A 24,223-nucleotide genomic window follows, 5' to 3' on the forward strand; every position below is an offset into this window, starting at 1 on the left:
TTTCTTTTTAATGTGTTGCTTTGAAGTTTGCATCTGTGAACTCAGCTTTGAGAACCTGAAAGTTTGTATAATGATGCAAAAAATGGGTATAGCTTGCAGTAAATCTCACCTGCCTTCCAGACAAGAGTTACTGATTAATTTAAAATGTTAGTGAAACACACTTTCTTTTCTGGAGTATTTGGTGCTTAACACAAGTCCTGAAATATTAAACTTTATATTCAAGAATGTGCAGCGATGCGCAAAGGAAACTTTTTATGCAAATTTGTCCATACTTGTAACAAAACCCTGGCTTCTACTGAATTAAAACACATCAGTTTGATGGTAAAAGTAAAAAGTTGAAGATGCTGGGAAAATTTGTGGCAGAGAAACCTCTTTCCATTAACCAAGTTACTAATTTTTAGAAAGTGGTTCAGTATTTGTTGGAAGTGTTCTACATGGTTGCTCTGTTCTCACAGTCTTGCCTAAATACCTGCTGTTGGCTCCTGTAGGAGACTGGGTACTGAGTTAGGGGAGTGTTTAACGTGATCTGCCTGAGCTTTTTTTCATGCCATCACTTCTAAGCTTTGTCATGAAAAACCAGGCACTTCAAAAGGAGCTAATTTGTATGTTGTAAGCATTGCTGTGTTCTGCAGCTGGAGACTGAAGGCATGTTAGGAAATACAGTGTTTGGAAACACCACCAGAGCTAATCCCATCTGGTGCTTTTGTCACTGAAAACTGGGCCTTCTCTCACTTTGTCTCTTTGGTGCCTGTTATCACACAGGAAGCTCAGTAGCAGCATAAAATATCCCTTACTTGGTATTAATGTTTCCCCTTGCTGTTCTTGAGGAGTGACAAGGATGTTTCTGAGTGAGAGGCATGTTTGGTTTCTAAGCCATACATTTTCATTAAAAACAGAGAAGCAGATGGCAGTAAAATAGGGGTATCAACTGTTCTTTTCTAATTGAAGTAAGATGTGGATATCACTACAGAAAAACCTTTCCACTGAAGTCTCTTGCAGTAAAGGGAGAAATGGTACATTGAACAATGTTGTTTAATTGAAAGGGAGATGTAGACATCTGTTACAGAACCAGGTTATGTGGGACTGTACTATACATTATAAAGAGGAAACCAAAACTTACTTTAAATGTAAAAGCATGGATTACACCTGATTTGTTTGAAGGGTTTTGAAGTCATATCATGACCTTGGACACAAATTTGTGCCACAAAGTTCTACAGCAAGTAAATTGTTGCATCAAGTAATTGCTTCAAATATGCTTACCCTTTTCCCTAGAATGAGATTGTTTTAACATTTTTTTAAACTATCTTTAGTAGCATTCTTAAATTGCTAAAATTATGCAAAATAGGTTCATACATTGCAAAGAGAAATATAAACTTCTTGTCAACCTAAAAGTACAGGTTTTTTGGTTTTTTTTTTTTGTTTTGGTTTTTTTTTGTTTGTTTTTTTTTTGTTTTGTTTTTTGGGGGTTTTTTTTGTTTTGTTTTTCTGGGGGTTTTTTTGTTTTTTTTTTTTTGCTATGGGCATTCAGAAACTATCCTTTGACTTTTGCCCCAAGTTAAAGAAAAAGGAAACATTCTATTGTTCTCAAAATGGCTAAGAGGTGCTTGGCTTGTTGTTATGTATGAAACAAGGCAAGGGCATTGTGCTGTTTGTCTGCTGGAAACCCTTAACAGGTGAAACTTCATTCTCATTGGTGAAAGAAAGATGCAGAGAAGCATCTGAAACAGAATGCAGACATAAAGCTGGAGTTATTCTCACCTTTCAGACAGCATCTGGAGAAAATCCTCATTTGTGGATTCAACATCATCCCATAGATACTGCCCAGCTTTCAGCAGGCAAGCTGCAGGCTTGTGCTGAAAGAAGAAGCTGTATAGCCATACCTACAAGAGTATGGAGGTAAAATTCTGATCCACACCTGCAGCCTTGGATTTCATTCCATGTGGCCTTGCTGTAAGCCTTTGTGATAAACATGGTTATGTCAGGCAGAAGATTTTAAAATAATTCAGAAATGCAGCTGTATTCCAAATTGTTCGTCCTGAAGCTTTGTGATTTCTCTCAGCACCATTAGGTAGCAATTTTTGAGAGTAAATTGTGAGTTTGTCCTCTCTGAATAATAACCCAGGTAACTTGAAAAAGAGAACAGCTGTCAGCATCCTGGTGGTGTTGGTGGTTTGCCTGTGAGGGGTGAGTGGCATGGAATTTCTTGCTTCACCTGAAAACTTCAGTGCACAGAGGAGAAAAGGGTTATATCAATGCTCCTCCACAAGGCCAGAGCTGAAGCTTTTGTGGCTTGTGCATAGGCACCAGTGGTGTTTCTGTTTATGGCATATGCTGAAGTGTTATTTACCCTTCCCTTTCACTGGTCAGCAGATTCTGTTTTCCTTATTTCTGCATGACTTTTTATACCTTTACAGTGGCTCAAAAATTACAGTACAGGTGGAGCACTTGTTTTAAAGCAAACAGTTTAGTATTAAAACTGTTTTTCTGTTTGTGTGTATGCTGAATGCAGATCTTATTTCATGGCTTGATTATGTCTTTGATGTGATAAAATTGCTGTGAAATACAAAACCTGGATATTAATCTATTCTCTTAAACATCAGTAATGTGGTTAGCAGCTTATAAATGATACAGAAGAAATTGTTCCTTCCACTAAAGAGCTTACCTGTAGAATTAGGGAACATTTCAATATTACCATATGTTTCCATGAAAGTAATTTTTCAACTCTTAGAGATCATGGACTTAGTAAATTGACATTAGACTATTGATGATTTGCAAGCAACTTTTTTAAGCAGCAAAGAACTGAAAATAGTACTTGATGTTCTTTGTTTTCTGAAAGATTATCTGTTGTCTGAAGGTTTTGATTCTTCAATGTTGAATCCTGGAAATTATACCCACATAGAACAACAGGTTAAAAATTGGAGAAGAGAAACTCCTGATATTAAAACAAACTCATTTTTTGGAAAAGAGGGCATTATTGGGACACATCACATGGTCAGTTTAAAATTTATTACAATATCTTTTCTGTAATTGGATAGTTTTCCTGTTATACAGATGTAGGGCTACAGTCTTGGCTAATGTTTTTTTAGACCAGGAAGGTAAGATAATTATAATTTCCTTTTTTTTTATTTCCTGAAATTTGTGGGTGCCAGTACTTACCATTACTCACTAGAGTGTAGCAATTCTACCTTTATTAGGAGAATAATGAACTCATAAATGCCCACTTCCATTTTTGGCATCTTTGCTCTGCAGGGAATTCTAGCTAAATTAGATGCAGACTTTGAGTAATGACTGACCCAGGAATACAGTAGTCTCCAGTTGGTTACTCCACTGTTCTTTGGGATTAACTCTTAATCTCTGGGTTTGCCAGGCAGTGTTGCTCTGACCTGGAACTAGACTTACAGCATTCATGCTGGCAGACATTGTACATCAAATGGCTTCCTGCCTTTGGGATGAGTAAGGGAGAACAGTGCATAGAAATCTGTTGTTTTGTCTAAAACTTTGCATTTTGGAGCTGAGGAGAGGTACTTCTGCTAAACTGCATATGATTTGCACTCTCCCAAGTGAGAGCATTTACAGCTCTGTGCCTGTTTCAAAATTACTGCTGTATTACTCTGTTGAAAGGCACCTAGCAGAGGGACTTTTTTCACAGTGCCTGTGTGTTTGTTGCTTTGTCAGACCTTTGTTTGTCACAGTTTCAGGGGTTTATGCCTCTCATTCAGCCTGGCCTCTGGAATGAGCTCCCAGAGCATTAAAACATTTTGAATGTGGGAGCTGCCTGCCAGCGCTGCAGTGCTCCTCCTGACAGCCAGCAAGAATCCCCCAGTTCAGCACCATGTGCATTACTGTTATAAATCACAGGCTGCCATCAGGCTTGCAATACCAGAAATTAATTTTGAAACCTTTTACTATATGCAAGATTGAAACAGACATGGTGGCACGTGAAGGAAGGTGTTTCCACTGGAGTAACACTTTCTTTCTGGTGCCATGCCATTGCTTAAAAATATCTCCTTAGAAATGGAACTTTCACTGCCTCTACAAGCCAAATGAATGAATGTACAATCTTATTAGATAGATTTCCTTTGTTTTGAATAATTATTAATTGTCTAGGTTGAGTGTTGCAGGAATGAAGGAGCACATGCATCTCAACAGAGATCTTACAGTAAACAGATTTTTATCACATGCATCCCTGATAAAGTTCTTATAAGCCTTATACACATTTACTATATTTTCCCATGTACTTCATGTAGTTATATTTTTGTTTACCTGATGAAGTCTCTAAAAAAGCATGGAGAATGTTTTTTATAGCATCCTCAATTCTTAGTCATTATAGAATGGTAGCAGTATATTGCAGAACATCATGAGAAGTGTTTTGATGCAGAGGCTCTGTTCTTGCAGCGGTGGACATGGACCTGTTGAGTTACTGTTTTGAAACTTAAAGTAGTAAATCTTGAAAATTTACCATTTGTGAAACAAGGCTGCTCCACGAAGAGCAGCAACATTATTGTAAACAACATTTTTTAAATGTAAACAACATTATTTTTAATGTAAACATATATGTAAACAACATTATTTTTAATGTTGTTTAATCTTACAAAGTCAGTTGCTTTAAATTGGGCACTAGTCCTTTTCAAAAATCAAATTCAGATTTTTTTTCAACACCCTTATATTTTTGGAAGTGCAAATTGGTCCAAGTAGCTGTCCTTGAAAGAAAGATATTAAAACATACCAGGATGATAGCATGTGTAATCAGGCAAGGTAAGTAATTGGATGTCTGTACAGAAATGTTTCTTATGTAAGTCTGATTCTTGACAATTCTTTAAAAAATTGTGAGCCTGTAAACATAAGCTCTTACTCTTCCTGCTCTCAAAATACCATGCATCAGCTCAAGGATGCTAATGGGATTGTGCTGAATAAACAGAGCCAGCTCATCTATCAATTATTTGATGAACATCTGGACATAAAGAGTAGGCAAACTGCTGATACAAAATTGTTAACAAATAGGACTCTGAGGATGCAGTGAAGGAAGAAGTGGACAACTTTTGAGAGCCTGGATTACCTAAAAATAGATTGTACAAGGTCATAGTGTGGGGGATAAATGATGGTTCATTTTCTAAGGGGAACTTCATCCACTGGCTCCATTACTTCCTAAAAACACTTCCCACTATCCCAGAAGTAAACCAGCACAGTAAGGAAGGAAGGCAAACATGGCCCTGCCTTGTATGAGGACACTTGTTTCTGCAGAGACAGAGTATTGCTGTAGTTGTTTAGAATGAGCTGAGGCACACGCTGCTGCTGCTAGGCTTTGTGTTTGTTAGCCCCATTCTCACTTCAGACTAGTCACTGTCTCTCTTGCACCAAACCCATCTCTAATCTTACAGAGCTGAAAATTCTCTTTCAGTTTTCATACGCAATTCAAGGTCTGTAAGACATTGGCATCAAGGTGACACTTTCTAACACATTTTTCCCTCTCCATAGCTGTGGCAGGTGTATCTGTAAACCATTGTTACTATAATTGCATATAATTCAAATCAGTTGGGAAAAACTCTTACTTTACTAAGTAAAATAAACACTAGCCACCTGTATTGTACCAGGGGATATTTTCTCATTGTTAGCAATTCTATTATTCAGCATTAAGGTTGCATCAATAACTAGATTTTGATTGTCTTGGTTTGTTTTTGTAATTAAAGGAAATAAAAGGGAAAAATTATTGTACCCTATGTAAGTGACAGACACCACTCATATATTTTGGGGGTGTTAGTAATATTTTTCTCTCTCTTTGTAAAATGAAGTCAATATTTTCTGTTCTAAGAGTTTGCTATTCTGGTATTTGTTTTAAATTGTGAAAAATCAGATCTCAGCATTGACAAGCCCTGAAAACACAACCCCCAAACTTTTCCCATATCTATATTGCCAAGTAGTTGGTGTCCGCCTGTTGCTCTTCCTTTCTGAGCCTTTGCCTTGATCTCTGTGGCAGGCTGCACTTCACAGACAAATTTGTCTCTAAATAGGAGCAAAAGGAGCTGAATTAACAAATGAGCAATTTTAGCTTGTTTCAAAATCCAAGTCTGTTCCTTCACTGTGGCTATCCAGCAACCTTGATTTGTGTCCATGACTGCAAGGTGTCTCCATTTCCTCAGGTTTTCCTCACACATTTAACACTGTGGTCTTACAGATTGTTATGTGCTAGCCAGAAGAACTGGCATAGAAAAAAGAAGCAGGTGGAAAAAGGTGCTTGCAATTGTCAGTGGATGGTCAGAACACAATGTAACGACACCATTGTCTGTTGGTGACATTTGCTTTTTCCCAAGGCAGGTTCACATGTTTGTACCATGGTGCCAGTCACACTGTTCTATCCACAGGCAGACTTAGATCCCTGTCTCAGAGGGACTCTACTGCAAGCCATACTTTATCTTAAAATGAGGGGGGATTTTTGTTTCCATCTGCTTGAGAGTTAAATTTTTCTTCTCCATTGGACATGTTAAATGAAAAAAAATCCTTTCAATATTAAGAAAACATGTAACATTGATTTGAAATAACCAGTATTTTTATGTCATCAGGACAGTTTGATTTTAATAGCATAGGAATATAAATTAGAAATTGTTGTTGTTGTTTGTAAACTAGTTGTACAGCAATTTCATTAGTATGATTTCAGTCACGATTTTCAGCTTTCAGCTGCCTGGAGAAGGAAGTGCTAAGACCTGCATTTTGTGATTTGGGTGCTTTTGAGATAATGCATTTAGATTGAAATTAATGCTTTTGTGAACATTATGATAGATTTTTACTTTGGAAATGTCTATAATACATTATATATAGTATATAAAATAACCTATTTTAATTTGACTGAATTCAGTAGTTGGAATTACTTTTCTCTGCATTGTACATATGCAGCACAGGTTAAAATGTTCTTTTTTGTGGGGCTGTTGGGCGGGTTGTGCATTTTCAAGTTTTTTGAGAAGCATCAGTAGAGAATTTAACATGCAGGAGGAATAAATGTGTGAATAAATATATAAAAGGTGCATAAGTTCATGCTTTTATTTGTTTAAAATATTTACATGTCTCCTAAATTTTTAGCTGCAACATGAGAAAGCTGAACTGGAGCAGCATTTAGAACAGGAACAGGAATTCCAAGTGAACAAACTGATGAAGAAGATTAAAAAACTGGAAAATGATACAATTTCGAAGCAGCTCACCCTGGAGCAGGTAACTCTTTCATTGCATCATTATATGACAGAAAAAACCAAGTCCTTCTTTTGTCTTAGATTTGACTTAATGTTTTAAGTGTGTAAGAAACTGGACAGTATCAAGAATATAGAAAAGTCAGTTCAGCTTCCAAAGCAATAGAAAAGTAACATAGTTTATTGTGAGAAACTTGAATTAGTTTTTTTCATGGACATTATATCTATAAGTATCTATAGTATTATATCTGTTATAGTAGCCTTTTTATGGACCTTCATGTCTGCTGGACAGCTGTGACTTTTGCAAATGCAGCTTTTTTGTAAATAATGCTGCCTGTTGCTGTTCATCATCTTCCACTCATGCTGCTGGTGAGAAAAGACTGTCACTTCTGATGGTGTTAAGCACAGTAGTAAATGATCTGTTTGTGGTCTGGTTGTGCTCTAGGTCACCTTGTGGTGGCAGCTTGGATAGCACAGCCCTGCCACTGTGAGTTGTCAGCTGCGTGTATTCTTCAGAAGCCTTGAAGTTCGACTGCATCCAGCTCCCTTTCTCCCTAGACAGTCATGAAGATTGCAGAGATAAAACACCCCTTGTTTGGCTGTGTTTCCACAGGATGTTTAGACATTGGGAATGCTCATGTCTGATTTTAGGCATCTGCATCTCAATGGTGTCAGTAGGAGACCTTTTGGCTTAAAAGGTAAACTGGTGAAACCTTTAGGCTTGTAAAGGACTCTAGATTTTCTGGTATGTGCAGGTCCAATAATTCAGGTGATGTAAATATAGTGTGTTATCTCTGTGATTTCTTCTGCTGTGGAACTTTTTTGTTGCTGGTAATCTGAATTGTTACCAGTTTTGTATGAGTGTCCTTTTTCTGTTGGCCTGGATAAATTAGTCCATGGCTATCTAAATGATGAAGTGAGTTCTCTTGATTCTCATGGTAACATTCTATATGGGGAGACCTATGGAACAAAGTGAAAAATTAAAAGGTAGGAATGCATAGTTGCCAACAGATCCTTTACCCAGCATGGAAATTAGCATGAGGTTGAAATAACTCTCTTAGCCACAAGGTGGTGGTGGCTGCCACTTAATCAAAATGCAAAGTAAGCTTAACATACTAAGCTGTTGTAGTCTTTGAAATGTTAGCATGAGCCATGGCTGAAATCTTCATGGTATTATTTTAGTCTAATTCTGGACAGACTGACTTGTGAAATCATAAAATTTGAAACTTGTTACTACATCTAAATGTCAATGATACACTTTTCAAAAAGCATAGAAGCACAAAGGTACCTGGCTTTGAAAACTTTGTGAAGATGTTAAAATTTGGCTGTCAGTCTTGCTTAGAAATTCCATGTGAATTTAGTGTAATTCACAGTATGTCTTTGGTTTCCCTCACAGTAAGGTAGAGTAAATGTCAGGTTACTTAGGGCTGCAGCACACTTTCTTTCCTCACACAAAGTGCTGATTGTGCTAATTAACCAGCTGAAGCAGCAGCCTTGGGGCATGTGCTGTACCTAGCAAGAAGCAACCCAAAATTGTGAGGAGAGTCCCATTGCCTTTATTGCACACAGAGAGAATTTAGGAAGAGGGATTGTCACAATCTGCAGCACAACCATCAGAACACCTGTTAAACAGGGCTTGGAAGGAGAACTCCAACAATGCTTGGAGCTGGGCTACATTGAGATCTGTCACTAATCAGTGAGCAGATAATTACAGCATATGTTCCCTGAAATGTTGTTTTTAAAATAGAGAGGGTGAATTATCTGTGCTTTGTGTTCTTTCTTTCTCCTTTCCTTTTTTTCATCTGAACTGCTTATACCACAGGTGATCAGGAGGCAGCTGATTTCTGGTGGTATAAAATAGTATTCCTTAATAAAAATTAAATTGGATCTTAGAATTCACATGTGCCCTGAAATAATTTCTTAAGTCAGCTTTTAGTCAGGAGAGCATTCTTCTCTGAAGGCAAATGGTGAAGAAATTTACAGCATGTGACTATTTCATTAACTGAATGACTCAGTTAAAACGAGCAATAATGTTCTGTGTTCCAGTTCAGTGGTTTGATAGGAAATAAATAGCTGTCAGGATTGCCCTACAGAGGCCAAGTGTGTGTACTCTTGCTGTTACTATTTTTAATTGCTTTTCTATTTCATACAGTGCAGTGAGAAACTAGAATTGGTGCAGTTAGGAGATGAGAAATAACAGCTAAACTGCTAATAATCATCTCCTGTGTCTGCTTTGAAAGGAGAAGAGCATGAGATGGTAAAATCTTTGGGAAATACTTTCTTGGAAAGCAGCAGAGAATTAAAGCTACAAAGGGCATGGTGGAGATGAGGAGCAGAGAAGCAAAATTTGGGATAGTGGGCTTAGGCAGAGATGAGTATATTCAGCTTTGATTTGGAAGACCTCCATTTCAGGAGGGAACAGTTGTGCTTTTTAATAAGTTGGCAAGACAGCTGACAAATCAATAATACAGGAATACACATAAAATGGATATTTTAGCTGCATTTTGAAGTAAAATAAGTGCGTGTGTGAGAGAGAGAGAGAGCAAGAAGAAGCAGAAGTTGGTGGTGAGGAGGGTTAAAAGGAATTTTACTTTTCCTCTGAAGGGAAGTTTAAGGTCTGAAAAGCAAGCAATGCTTCCTTGTTTCAAAGGTCAAAATCAGGTGATGCTTGATTGGAATGTAGCTCTGAACCCCTGTAAACTGACACTTGTATGACAGAGCTACTGAGCATAATCCCATCCTGCTTATTTTATTTCAAAATATTACCACATTGCTAAAATAGTTACTGACTGGAGTACGTTTCAAAGTTCACCTGAAACTATTGAGTACCAAGCCAAATACACCAATTCTTTGAATTCACAACTCTCAGCAGGATGCTCCACTTGCCTCTGCTGTTGGTGCCATTCAAGGTGCTCTTCCTCCAAGCTTGAAAATCCTGACAGTGGGAGAAAGTGGCACAACACTCATGACAAGAAAGGAAGATCCTTGTTTCCAGTATGTTTTCATACTGCTGGAAATGTGGAGTTCTAGATCTGTTTCACCTGGTTTCTTTAGTGTTTTGTCAGAGCAGCTTCAGGACACAACACAAGGCTTATTTGTGTGTTGTTGCTGATGGTTTGACTTTGCCATTGTGCACGCTCACCTACAAGCAGATTTATAATTAATGGACTCCACTGCCTTGGTGATGGTTGCTATAATACTAAATGTAATCTTAGATTTTTCAAATCCAGGCTTATAAATAATTCACTCTGTCTTTAAATTCCGGTGTGCTCTTCTTCCTACCATTAAAAGATACGGATTTCTTTTCACCTGTATGTTCATGTGGGTTTGTTTGTTGCTAGATCAAAACATAGTTGTAAAAAGACTAAGGGTAGTGAGTCTAAGCCATGCTGCATTGAAATGGCTAGCTGTGCAGTGTAGTGGAGATCTGGGTTTTGCTAATGCAGAAGCACAGTGTGCACATTGCCAGGACATTTTCTGTAGTTTCTTCCCTCTGCACATTCCCAGCCCCAGGCATTGGCCAGACTGGCTGTGGAGCCCTGAGGCAGAGTGCCCTGTGCTCCTGGGGCTGAGCCCTTTGCTCTCCTACCACTCCACCTCCAGCCATGTTGGGAACAAAGTGTTGCTCAGGCTCCAAATTCTCCTCCTTGTGGGAAGGCTGAAGCATGTTGCTCCTGACTTCTCTTTTATTGAGATGTAGGTTCCCTGAGCTGTTAGTGTTCATCTGGAAACTCAAACATGGAAAGATTTGCTAGACAGTGATTCTAAGTATGTTCCCTATTACTCATCAACATATGTCTGCTTTTGCTCACAGTAACTAATTCCTCTAATCTTTAAAGGAGAAAGTTTTACATTCATTAAACTGGTACCTGAAGTGTGTGAGTTTATATTTTGTTTGGGTTTCTCAGTGTTAATTTAGTGGTTAGCACTAATAGTTTACAGATTTAGATGCTGCAATAGCCCTTCAGCCAGTGATGTAGTAAATGGAAAATGCTTATTTCTGTTTTCAGTCTTTCCATTTTCCTATGTGAGATTTTTTGCCCAGCAGAAAAGTGGTGTTAACTAAGCTTGGCTTGGAAAAATGCTTCCATGCTATTTTCCACCTGTAAAGGTGTTGATCTGTTCTCAAATATTTTGTTATTGACAACTTCTTGAGCTGTATTGCTACAGAGTAAGATCAGCTGTGCCTCTTAATATTCTCTTCTTAATAATACTTGTATTGTATTTCTACTTAAATACTAATAATAGGTTTCTTCCTGTGTAGGTCTACATTATATCTTCTTTTATTAACTTTAGAGTAGAAGGGTTCTGCATTGTATGTTTTATTAACTTGTAGTAGAATCAAGAATGCTTGTTCACACAGTAAGTGAATGTGATTAATATCAAGTTAAGCTTTAAATTTTATAAAACCTTTGCTAAGGTAGAATTACATCGGTTTTGCTAGTAAGGATTGATACAGTACCACTTAAGGCAGTTCATGTAACTTTTTCTTTAATATTGTTATGTCCTTTACCTAACACTATGCACACAAGGCAAACATGGCTATTCTTCTATTTCTGGATTACTTAACTGTAGTTCTTCCACCAGAAACATCTAAAACTTTTTAAAAGATTAAAGATTACTGTAGTGAACAGTAAATTCAATTTGAATTTCATAGATTGATGGTATAGGAGATGTCTTTAAATAGGTTTGATACATCATCAGTACCTGCATGTCTAGGGTTCATGCTCCTGCTTATTGGCCAGGGACAAGTTTTCTGAGAAGAGCTTGTGTTAAGGAGATAACAACTGTGCAATCTCGATTTTTCCAGTGCATTGTACCTGAATTGTGTCTCTTCTTCCCCCTCTCCTTGCTCCTGTGAAGCATTACATAAAATGGTGTTGGAGCTTTCCTAATGACAGTTCCTTGCAAAATATCCGTGCCCATCATTTTCAGTAATTGTTTTTCCTCTGCAGCTAAGACGTGAGAAGATTGACCTTGAGAACACTTTGGAGCAGGAGCAAGAAGCACTAGTGAACCGTCTCTGGAAGAGGATGGATAAGCTTGAAGCAGAAAAACGGTTTGTCCTCTTACAGTGCACTTGTTACTGTGGGAAAGGTTTTTTGTGGCATTCACATTCTCTGGAAAAATCCCTTTGCCCAGGATTTTTCTCCTGGAAAACTGAGAGGCCTCGGGGAAAAGGAAAACAATTCTTATCTCATTTGCTTCTCCTGTGTTGTGCTCACATGTGGAATGTGTTTGGAGATTGTTTACCCACAGGTGATTGTTTCATTGGATTCTGCTGGGAGTTGTTTTGGCTCATTGGCCAGTTGGGGCCAAGCTGTGTCATGAGTCTGGAAAGAGTAATGAGCTTTCATTATTATCTTTTTAGCATTTAGTAAGTATGCTTTCTGTATTCTTTAGTACAGTATAGTATTCTTCAGTACAATATAGTATTATAAAGCAATAAATTAGCCTTCTGAGAACTTGGAATCAGGTGCATCATTCCTGCCTTTTTCAGGGAATTCCCAGCAAATACAATAGTTTTTAATATATTATGTCTGGATTAAATATGTTCATCTCTGTCCCACAAGAGTTGTCTAATCTGTGAAAATCTGGAAGATGAAGCAGTTGTGAAGTTCCTTGTTAGCATGATGCCACATTATTGATTGCTTAAAGTAGATAAAACTAACTAGTATAAGAAATTACCTAGGAAAGCCAGAAGGAATTTATTGATTTTTTTCTACTGCTGCTAACCTCCTTTTAAAGCTTCTGGTTTGTGGTCAGCCTTAAATTCATGGTATTTTATTGTGTTTGTGATATGAGAAGCTCTTGTTTCTTCCCTGTCTGCTTAAAGAAAACTTGAGCTTTTTCTCAGTGGTGTGCACTCATGTCATTGAGACTTCCCAATGCTTCTTTAGCAGAAGTTAAGACAGTGACTCTTTATTGGAACAGCTAAAATTAAAAATACATATGAAAGCAACCATCTCTTAAATGTTATAATAACAAGAACTCAGTTTGAGGAGGAAATAGGAGAGACTAATGGTTAATGATTATTAATACCTGATATTTTTACATGTCTATTGTTATGTTAATGTGACCCTCTGAATCTTGGCTGGGGCCTCAGAAAACACCTGAGCCTGAATGAACTGCAGGTTTTGTAGTTTACTATGACAACAATTTTTACCTTTTTTATTTTAAGTTAAAAACTAAACTTTCTAACTCCTCCCCAATGTATCTCCCCTCAAACAGTAGTTAAAATAAACCCTGCATACCTTTTAGAATCCTTGCAATGGCTTTCTGGGGGATGCAAGAGGTTTTCATTAGAATGGAAGGTAAAGTTTGTACTCTTTTTCATACAGAATTTTGCAGGAGAAATTAGACCAGCCAGTATCTGCTCCACCATCACCCAGAGACATATCAATGGAGATAGACTCTCCAGAAAATATGATGAGACATATCAGGTTTTTAAAGAATGAAGTGGAGAGGTTAAAGAAACAACTGAGAGCTGCACAGTTACAGCGTGAGTAAACGACTTGTTTCAAATCTTCTCAAGTTTTTGCATTGTAAGATTGTTATATGTACTTTCTTGAGTTTGAATTGAAGGTAGAAGTGGAAAAACGTGGGGCAGGTTCAGATTACAACATTTTCATAATTGCAGTGTTATTGCTTGTTGATGTATTTATACTGTAGTTTAGAGGGTTCTTTAGCTTTGCTAAAAGGATGCCTGAAAGAATCAAAAAATAATCCTTGATTATTTTGTGCCATAAAAATATGTATCTATCTTTCTTTTCAGAAACTTAACAGTATTTCAACATGCACATTTTTCAAACATATTTTAATGGCCTACTTTGTAGGAGTCCTGTTGCAAATTAAGAATTACTCAAAAGAATTAACAGCTAGTGAAATAAAGGTCAGCTGTATGTAAGAATTTCACTTGTTAATGATTGTGGCAACCTGAGGCAGCTGTTGCACAGTATAGCAGCATTAATTTGCTGTGTCCTTTCCTATGTAAGATGGCTCTGAAGCATAAAGAGCTGTTCCATAACACATTCCTGTTGTGCAGGGCTGGGGCCCCTTGGCCAGCAGTGGGAGCTGCATTTGCCCTGCCTGCCCAGGAGGGGACTGTGCACTGAGCACAGCTGCCAGGAGGCTGCTGGCACCTTCCCTTGGATTTGCAGTGCCAGTCCTTCATTCCCTCCTGCTGAATCTGCAGTTCCTGTCTGGGAGGCAGCAGCTGTGCCTGGTTCTGAGTCAGTAGCGTTGCAGTGCAGTTGGTGAGTGAGGAGATGTCTCAGCACATGGCCAGAAAAATCTGGGCAAATGCAGAGCAAGTCAGGATCAGCCCCCTCTGGCCAGCCAGGCTCACTGGAATATTTCAACCTCCATTTAGAGAAGGAGATTTCTAAAGGCAGCAGCCTTCCTTCAAGACAGGATCAAGAGTGCTCTTTTGCAGAGACCTTGTGTACAAGTTTGTGGCATTAATAATTTGTGGCTGTTAAAAGAAGATAAGGACAGCTAATCTTTGTACTTGCAAATTCTGCACTGCAGCCTTCACTGACTGAAGTTCAGAACAAGAGCAAGGCCTTAGATGAAAAGTACTCTTTGTGCAAATCCAGCCTAATTAATTTCATTTCAAGTATCCTCTATTTTTTAAGTGGTTTCTTTTTGAACTACTGTCATTTAGAGTAAAAAATTGAAAGCATTAACGCCAAATTTACATTGAAAATAAGAGCTTGGTTTAAAAGGACTCTCTCCCTTTGTGAACAGGTTAAACAGAACTGCAGTACAAAGGGCAGAGCTGGTAGGAATGGTGGATGTGCCAGCCTGCAAGCAGAAGATGAAACTGAAATGCAGTTTTCAGATTGCTGTTTATAATACATGGTCATTAGAGAACCTCTAGTATTCTTTTTAAGTACTTAATGAAATCTGCTTATGAAATTCTGATACTTGTATTACATTATTTATTTCTGAAACACTTCTAGGAACTGGTGTGGTATGATAATAGTGTTCAGGAAGTGACGCTGTTACATTTAAAGGTGATATTTCCACAGAAGAGAGATAAATCACATGTTGTTAATAGTTTGGGAATAGGTTTCTGAAGCAGGAATATTCTTTACCTTGAAAGTTGTTGCATAAAGGAGTGATGACAAAGCATGATGAATTGTTTTGGGTTTTCTTAATGTCAGGGATTTAACTGCAAGCTTGCTTAAATGTTACAAAATCTCACAAAATACATTGTGTGTCTCATAAGACTTCATCATATATTCCATTTTATTTAAGTAATCTGTCACAAAGCTTTGTAACTTTTCATAATTTGACTTTATCACCTTAAATAATCTGTGGTACCAGACCATTTAAGTGATGTTTGCTGAAGTTGTTTAGAACTGACAACTCAAATTGCCCTTGGATGTAGAGTGGACCTCTTGTTGGTTTTTAACACTAAAATTGAATACAGTTTTAATATTAGTATTTTAATATTGGTGCATGTCCTGTTGGACAGCTTCTATGATAAGACATGTAATTGAAAGAGTGCTGTAGAATATATATAAGGTAGGAATTTTAATACAACTTTGAGTTTGGAGTTTCAGAACTTGTGCTGTTGCTTCCTCCTTCAAAATGGAGATATACCTTTAAAATAATTTCTTCAGTGTGTTGCAGGAAAATCTTGGTAAATGTGGAATAGCAATATTTTAATGGAGCAGGAATCAGTATTTTTTCTTAATGGTTTTAGTAATGTTTTCTTAATAAAATTTTTCTTTCTTTTTAAATTTATTTAAAAAAAATACTTTTGGTTCATGTTGGTGAGTTTTGTTTGTTTTTCTTATATTTTATTTTCAAACTTGATGTCAAACAGTAGTTTATTTTAGTAGCTACTGTTCTGAATTAGGCTTTGAACTAATGACTTCAAGGTGAAAATTTTCAATGATCTATCCTGAGCATTTTCTACACCTTCATCTTGAAGTGTTGGAGTAAAATTAGGCACAACATACTTGGCTGCCTGAGAAATTGAATTTTAATCAACTTTTAACAAAGCTGTGAATTTCAGACTCAGAGAAGATGGCACAATACTTAGAAGAGGAGCGACATATGAGAGAAGAAAACTTGAGACTTCAAAGAAAATTACAGAGGGAAATGGAACGTAGGGAAGCTCTCTGCAGACAACTGTCAGAAAGTGAATCCAGCTTAGAAATGGACGATGAAAGGTTTGTATTTTTTTGGCCATCCAGATGTGTTGGACTTATTTATCAGTATTTATACTACTTTTTCAATATTATGGAGTAATTTTAGAAGTAACTTGTATTTGGGTTTAATATGCATATTAAATTCCAGCATAGTCCAGGAATTGTATCAGTGTTGTACAGAATTTGCATTCGTTTTAACAGTGAGTAAGAAAATATTTATAGCTGAAGATTGTTTTGGGGTTTGATAATATATATTGAAATAAATACAGCTGTGGAGTTGAAAATCAGGATAATTTGATCACAACACTTGTTTTGTCCCCAACTTGGTAGCTGCAAGGAATTCTGTGAGGTAGGAACAGCATCTTTAGTGGGGCCTGATTTGTCCTTTGCAGAAAGTAAAATATGTTCAGCCAAATACAAAGGGATACTGTCTAAAACCTTTGAAAGAGGAAGCATTTCCAGAACTGTTGGGTTGTCCTTGATGTCCAAACCATAACATCCTTGATTTTTTTTGTCTTTTTTGCAAGCTGCTTTGCTTGCCTTGACCTTACAGATAGTCTTGAACCTTTCATGGTGTATATTGTGCCTTCTGGTGCTCCCTCATATCATAGAAACATGACATTGTTAGATCTTGAAAGAGGTTTTAAGTAAATTTTGAATAAAACATTCTTAGTTCTTATCAAATGCTCATTATTTGGTTGCATTGTTGTGTATTATTTTGGATTTATGGTTGTCCTTTAGAATAAATTAAAAAGTTACTCTGTGCTTTGTATTTTTTCTGATACTGAGAGATTTCTGTTTCCTCTTGGGTCCTTAATATATTTGTTATAAGGTTTAATTTATCAGAAACAAAGTACCAGATATTTTGTGGTAGGGAGTACCCTTAAAGGTCAAAGTAGTGTGTTCATTCTAATGAAACACCAAGGCAACTTGACCTGTATTGCTTTAGCATCTGGTATTAAGATGTAGCAGATGCTATATAAGTTAAATTGTTAGAAATAGGGGATTCTGAGGTTAGAATTTTTTCTTATTAGGCTTACCTTTTCTTCCACTCTTTATAGTGGAATGGAAGTACAGTCTAAATCAATGAGAATTACCAGTATTAATCCAAAATTGTGGAGTATCATAATAATTTTTTTATTGCCCACTTGTAAGTAGTGGTAACCAGGAAGATGCAGGAAAATTTGATTAACTATTCTGTGCTTTTAAGAAATTGTCATGTCTGATTTTTTTGGTACTACAAAGGCTTGACAGAATAACTCCAAATCTGGTATTTGCAGTGTAAGTAATAGAAAACAAAGTGAGGGACGAAGCGGGCATTAGTAGTTAGCCTGAGAAGACAAAATACTTGCAGGACTATGTACAATCAGGATTTTAAAATGTCAATTTTTGTCAGCTTACATCTTCCTAAAAATGATGGTGGTGATGGGTCAGCTATGCATCTCTTTCAGTTGCATTCTGTTAGCTGATGATAATTATTGCTTATAGCTGAGAGTAGGTGAAGATCCTTTCCTGCACGTAAAGGACACAGCTCTCCCAAAGCCTCTTTCTCCAGACCAGCAATAGCTTTGTCTTAATCCTCCATCCTGTCTTTTGGAGTAGCAGGGTAATCCCTGAAACCAGGACACATGGCTAATGGGGTGCTGCTGTTGCACATCACCTGAGGCAGGTAGTGGGATGACTTTGAGGAAACTGTTTGTGTAGGATGCAAGAGGATTAAATCAGAGATGCTGCCTTGCTGGAACTCACACACTGGTCTGCATTGGAACCTACTGTGTGTTGCAGAGGTAGCTTAGTTCAGTTTCACTAACCTTGCCACTGGTAGCTCTTTAAAAAACTTGTATATTTAGTTAAACCCTAATTTGTTAGTTTTCTGTTGTTCTCTATTGGAACTACTTTTATTACCTGGTCTACCCAAATTCAAACCAACTTTGGTATCACCACAGTGTACTGCCTGTGCTAGGGCATGTGGCTTGTTAACTCTGAATATCCTGGGTAAAAACCAGCAAGATGCAGTACCAAAAAGTGTATGGACAGATCTCAAAGTAGTCATTGGGAGTTCCATCAGATAGGAGTAATGTTAAAGCTGTTCCATGTTACTGGGTTTTTTTATTATGATGGGGTTACTAAGTGCAGTTACTAAGAATTCCCAAGAACACACAGGTAGGAGACAAATAAGTCAAAGGGCTGTTAGGTAGCAAATTTGGCCTGCTGCTCTGCTGTGTCCAGTAAAGAAACACAGCTGAATCTAGTAATATAAACCCATGTGCGCTGATTTACATCCACCTGGAGAAGGTGAGCAGGGGGGCATCCAATCTAGAGAGTGACTGAAAAATCTAAGTGGAGAGTGCCTAAGCAACCTGGGACTGCCAGTGTAGTACTGTGGGGAAAAAACCCACAAAATCTCTTGAGGTAAAAACAGTGAGTGACAAGTAGGAGCAATTGGTGTTATTTTTATTCTTTTATATAGCACTTGATATCTGTGAAGAAGCTTTACTGTAGTCAGTGAATAAAGGACAAATAAATATCACTAAAATTATTACAGGTGGGGAAAAATGCCTTGCCTCATGTTGTGATCTGTTCAGTTTATCATAGTGAGGTGTGGGATGTGTCTTGCAACACAGCCTGGAAGTACCTTTAGTGGGATGGTCCTGAGCTGAAAATGTCTCTCTCTTCCAGTGGCAGAAGATGGGATGAGCAAATGTTTAAATGTTGGGGCCAGAGGGATTCAAGTAGGAAACAGGACATGTTTTAATGCTATGGCTGATCAGCTGTTGGAATAAATTGTTAGTACTTTAATGATTTCTTCACCCTTTTTCATAATTTCAGATTAGTGCTGAATGCCTTTCTGGAAGATACACTCCAGCCAACCAAGCTTTTGAGTTCAATGTAGAAATGATGTGTGAAGTGCAAGAATGTAGAATGGGTCAGATTGGATGACATGGTTTACATCTCTGACCTCAATACATACTATTTAATCATATACAACTTACATGGTTTTAACTGCAAATGCCTAAGAGAAGTCCAGCCGTTTCCATGGAAAGTTAAGCCAGTGTCAGCAATGACAAGAGTTCCTGTCATGACTTCCTAATGTGATTCTTATGGGAATTGAAAAAATCACAGTGAAACATTTAAAACATGGCACATTTTAAAGGTTTGATCTAATTATTCTTTGCCTTTTTTTGTTAGATATTTTAATGAGATGTCTGCACAAGGATTAAGACCTCGCACTGTGTCCAGTCCTATCCCTTATACACCCTCACCAAGTTCTAGCAGACCTATATCACCTGGTAAATATTTAACCCAGTTTCTAAAATTATTGTATGCATCACATAGTAACGTGCCCTATTAATATATTTAGGTCAGTAGCCTTTCAAAGCTAGTTTGGAGAAAAATCCTGCATCATAAATGCAAGAATAGTTTTGCCTTAGGTATCTTCTACTGCAGCATGTTCTTGGATGGTGACCAGATATTCTGTATTTCAGATCTGTGGACAGATATTGGATATCAATTAAGTAGCTATCACTTGAACTTTATTTCTTTTTTGCTCTTTTTTTCTCTCTTGCTGTCTTTTTATTCCCCCTCCCTTCCCACACAAGCTGCTCAACAGAACACATAAATCAAATGGATTTCTAGAGTCTGATGAAGAACTAGCAATGAGATTGATATTGTGCTCTGAATCACAACTTCTTAGAGAAGTTTAATTTTGAACATGTTGGAAAAAAAGTCAATTTTCATTTTAAAAGCCAGAAATGGCTTTTGTACTTCTGCTGTTTTCTGTTATTAAACAATATCTGTAAAATTAATAATTCCTATCTCACATACTTTGTATAACAGAAGCAAACAAACCTTTTCTGAGTTTTTAATTACTGAATATATTTTAAGTCAAATTAAATGCATTTGTGTTACTAACACATTTATTGACTGAAATTTAAAATCCCTTAAAATTGCATTTGGACATTGATTACAAGTTGTTGGCAGTGGGTATTACATGGTGCTCACAAACACCTGGTACATAACAAAGTGAATTGTGCATGCCTGGCTTTCCCACGTTCACCTTTAGAACCTGCCAGGCAGATGAGATGTGCTCTGTGTTGACACAAGATGGGAATGAGACATTTTATTACACAGGTCTGCTAGAACATATAAATGTCTTTAGATCCTTGAATTTTCAAGGCTGACTGTGGTTTCTCAAAGGACTATAAGTAGTTTTCATCCAGGTGTTGCATGTATGAAGACCAGCTATGGCCATAAGCCATGTTATGGTGTTAGAGATTAGCAGTGTGACTATGAGTTTTCAGAAGGCTTTTGCATTTCTGAAATAATCCAAATGATTTGACTTCCAATGTTTTGCAAGGTGTGTTACCAAGAAAATGATTCACATTTTCTTACCCCTTTCCTGTAGCTGGGTGTACAGAGGTGTAGTTGTGCCAACAGCTGCTCTGGAGGAACAGCCCCATTTGTGGTTCTCTGTGTGCAGCATTTATAGCAGTACAGTATCCAGCTGCAGGTTGGATCTGCAGTCACACAGAAATTACAGCTCTGTGTGGGACAGAATACCTGCTAACTTACATCATTTAGCAATGCTCCCTGCTCAGGTGCTGATGTGTCAGTGCAGGAGAACTCTGTCAGTTTATTCCTACACTGAGACTGAAGTGCTTTCCTTGTTCCCCGTGGACTTGGTTTCCCATCAGGAGTTGATACCAGACTGAAAATTTTATCCCACAGACAGAAAATGCTGAAACACAGCTGAAATTACTATTTCTAACAAGAGTTTAGAAGTTTGGAAATGTTGGTGTGGTAAATGTTCCAGGCTAGCTTGTCTGCGCAGGCAGCTGCATTAATCTCCTTTTCATCTGATAAATTAATATCAGCAGTTGGGAAGTGTCAAACTTGAGAAAAATAGAAGCTGCAGTTTGTTAGAGAACTAATGAGATCAATTGGGAATTTTGTAGAGCTGTCTGGGATAAATTAATGCAGTAATGGATGAAAACAAATAGGTTTTGAGAGTATTTTGTATCTAAAGTAGTACAGTAAGATGATGCCAGAAGTATCAGCACAGAATAATAAAACAGCTGTGTGTTGCATCAAGTATTTGTATGACTTGGCATATTTCATTTGGGAAATGACATGCCCTGAATATGTGGAAGCAGAATTTGTAACCAGTTAGAAATGCTGTAATTTCATGTGGATAGCTGATTGAATGGATCAGATACTGGCTACTGAATTCCAGAGTCTTTTGTGCCTGCATGGCTTGGGATACTACTTTTGAAGACTCTTTGAAGCTGAGATACTGCTGAGATTTCTAGCAGTGATGTGTGCTAGAAATCTTTTAGAACTTTGAAGATAGTGTAATTACTGCTGCTCCTAGGCAGCTGGGGATTAGTTGTTCTAATTATCAGTTATTCTTCAGTGTAGCTACTGTTCTGTGCTTTGCTGCTAGATAGATGTGTGGGACTGCAGAGATGAACTGTCCTGAGTGTATGTGCACTGCTCTGGTTTTGTTTCTTTGGCTGCCATATAGACTTGCATTTTTCAGCTTGTGGAGCTGGATTATTCCAAAGCAGTTCAGAATTGCCACATTACAAAGGTGGCTCTGTTTTGCCCCTTATTTCCAGGCTCTTACCTCTGGCTGCCTTGTCACCTCCCTGAACATTGACTTGTTTCTATCCTTGTTGCTTACAAAAGCACTTAAATATAACACATGTGCTCTACAGAGAATTAGATTGTGTAGTCAAAAAGCAGATTAATTTTGTTGTTACTCTGTAGTGGCAGGGATTTCATGGGTATAACTTGTAATTTGCACCAGCCATACATTGACAATGCAACAGAATCAAACAGAATTGAAGGAAGCACAGGCAGGTTTTGTTTATATGACTTCATTATTGATCTGAGGCTTGTTCTGTTTTCTTGTCCAGATCTTGTCTCATCTCTTGTAGTCAGAAGCACAGGTGCATGCAGACAGAGATGGTGCTGGGTGTTGCTGCAGGGACATTGTTCTGTATTGGTTTAGTGTTGAAGTGTGAAAACTGTTAAATCCAGTGTGGTGTTATAAAAGTTTAATAGGCCTTCAGAAATGTTTTCTGGTCATTATTCTCCAAAGCAGTTGCTTGAGTCTAATTGTAAACAGCTGAGAAAAGTCTTGTCTCCTTCCTTATGATACTTTTGTCAGAAGGCAGAAAGGAGCAAAAGGTTTTGGAAAATGTGCTCTTTTGAGAAAGTCAAGCTGTTCAGAACACTTTAGGTGTGAACTTGAAGCATTTGGCAGTTGCTGTTTCTGTTTTACTGTTAAATAGACCTCTACAGGAACTCTGCATTTTTATAATTGAGTTCTTACAAAAAGGAAGTATTTGGATGAAAGAATTAGATATTTGCAATTTTGAATATTGGGCTTTCCTTAATGTAGATAAACCAAGTTGCAATTTTAAATGTTAGTTGCTGGCCTAGTCCAGCTAGTAACATTTCCCAGCATGTTTTAATTTCCCAGTCCCAAAGGTCTTTAAAATGCTGAGGCAAAAGAGAAGATTTTCTGCATACCTCAGTGCAGATCTGGTATGCCTCGGAGAAGCCACCTACATCCAGTTTTTTTGTGGAGCCTCATTGTGACCCAGTGCTAGATGGCTTCTCCAGGCAAAACCTCTCTGCTTCTTCAGACTGTATGTATTTCAGGGAGCCATTTCCTCTGTGGAGAAATGGAAATAATTATGGACTAGAACTAAGCTACTATGGGAGTCTTACACCATTTATCTTTAGTGAAAAGTTATGTTTAACATTGTATAATGTATGTTTGAAACATGGTAGTATGCTACAGGAAAAGAAAATAATTTGCATCACACTTGTCAGTACAATTAGTATTTTCTAGATGGTTAATCTGTAGCACTTACCAGTTTTTAGGTTATAATTGATTCAGAACCAAAAAAATAAAAAAACCCTCACCCTTTAGTTTTTAATATCAAACAAGAATGTTGATGTTACCTTATTTTAACAATTTTAGGTCTGTCATATGCAAGTCACACAGTTGGTTTCACACCACCAACTTCGCTGACTAGAGCTGGAATGTCTTACTACAATTCCCCAGGCCTTCATGTGCAACATATGGGACCATCCCATGGTATTACAGTAAGTATTTAAATTAGTAAATACCTTTTACCAATATAGTTTGGTTTTTGGAAGTTATGATTGGTTGTCCTTAAGCTTTTTTACAAAACATTTTTGTAAATGTTTGTTTTTGTCTCCTTACTCCAAGACACCTATTGCTGCTTTCTTCAACCCTGATTTTCCTCTTCACCCCTCAGAAACTGATTCTTTTTGGAGAACCTTGTTTTCTGCAAAAGAATAGGATGTATTATCATCTTAAGGACAGTAATAGGTATCATCTTATGGATCAGCAGGCAGGGTGTGAAAAGTGATGTTCTAAGCTACTAAGCCTATCCCAGGAAGTAAAAACATTGCTTTCATTTTTCTCCTAGTCTCCACCATCTGACGGATGAGTCATCTGAGGTTGCTTCAAGCTCAGGTTTTCTTCAGGATGACACACAATGCTACCATCATGTCACTGTAACAGGCAGTTAACTCTTATTTTCTATTGTCATTGGCAAAGAAGAAAGTTAATATAAACATTTGTTAGGGCAATTTCTCATATCTTTCAACTGAATTTATTTCCTTTTTACCGGCGATGTTTGATGCATTTCCACTTCATTGTGTTTCTTCTGAATATTTGTGGAGTTTAATGAGCAAACAAAGCCTAAATATTAACCATATGGCAAAATACCTTCTGGTTGTTGTATCAAGACCATTTTGATTTTTCTCAGCAGGTATGGTAGTATGTAAATATTCATCAAGGTTTTTGCTTATACTTGTCATTCTCAGATGTGAAAACGTATT

At 37.4% G+C, this 24,223-nt stretch overlaps 1 protein-coding gene across 2 annotated transcripts in view; it reads left to right on the forward strand.

Annotated features, from left to right (window-relative positions):
• Positions 1-24,223, forward strand: part of CCDC6 (coiled-coil domain containing 6) — a 51,236-nt gene that overhangs the window by 19,935 nt on the left and 7,078 nt on the right. For both annotated transcript variants that reach the window (XR_010783995.1, XM_066554386.1), the window contains exons 3-8: positions 7,072-7,200; positions 12,131-12,234; positions 13,517-13,677; positions 16,204-16,360; positions 19,529-19,629; positions 23,334-23,458. Coding sequence is in view for 1 of the 2 variants with exons in the window: in XM_066554386.1 (XP_066410483.1) it covers positions 7,072-7,200; positions 12,131-12,234; positions 13,517-13,677; positions 16,204-16,360; positions 19,529-19,629; positions 23,334-23,458 (777 nt within the window). In the remaining variant the exon portion in view is untranslated. The remainder of the gene's footprint in view (positions 1-7,071; positions 7,201-12,130; positions 12,235-13,516; positions 13,678-16,203; positions 16,361-19,528; positions 19,630-23,333; positions 23,459-24,223) is intronic.

The sequence above is a fragment of the Molothrus aeneus genome, chromosome 8, assembly GCF_037042795.1.
Source record: "Molothrus aeneus isolate 106 chromosome 8, BPBGC_Maene_1.0, whole genome shotgun sequence".
NCBI classification, from domain to species: Eukaryota; Metazoa; Chordata; class Aves; order Passeriformes; family Icteridae; genus Molothrus; species Molothrus aeneus.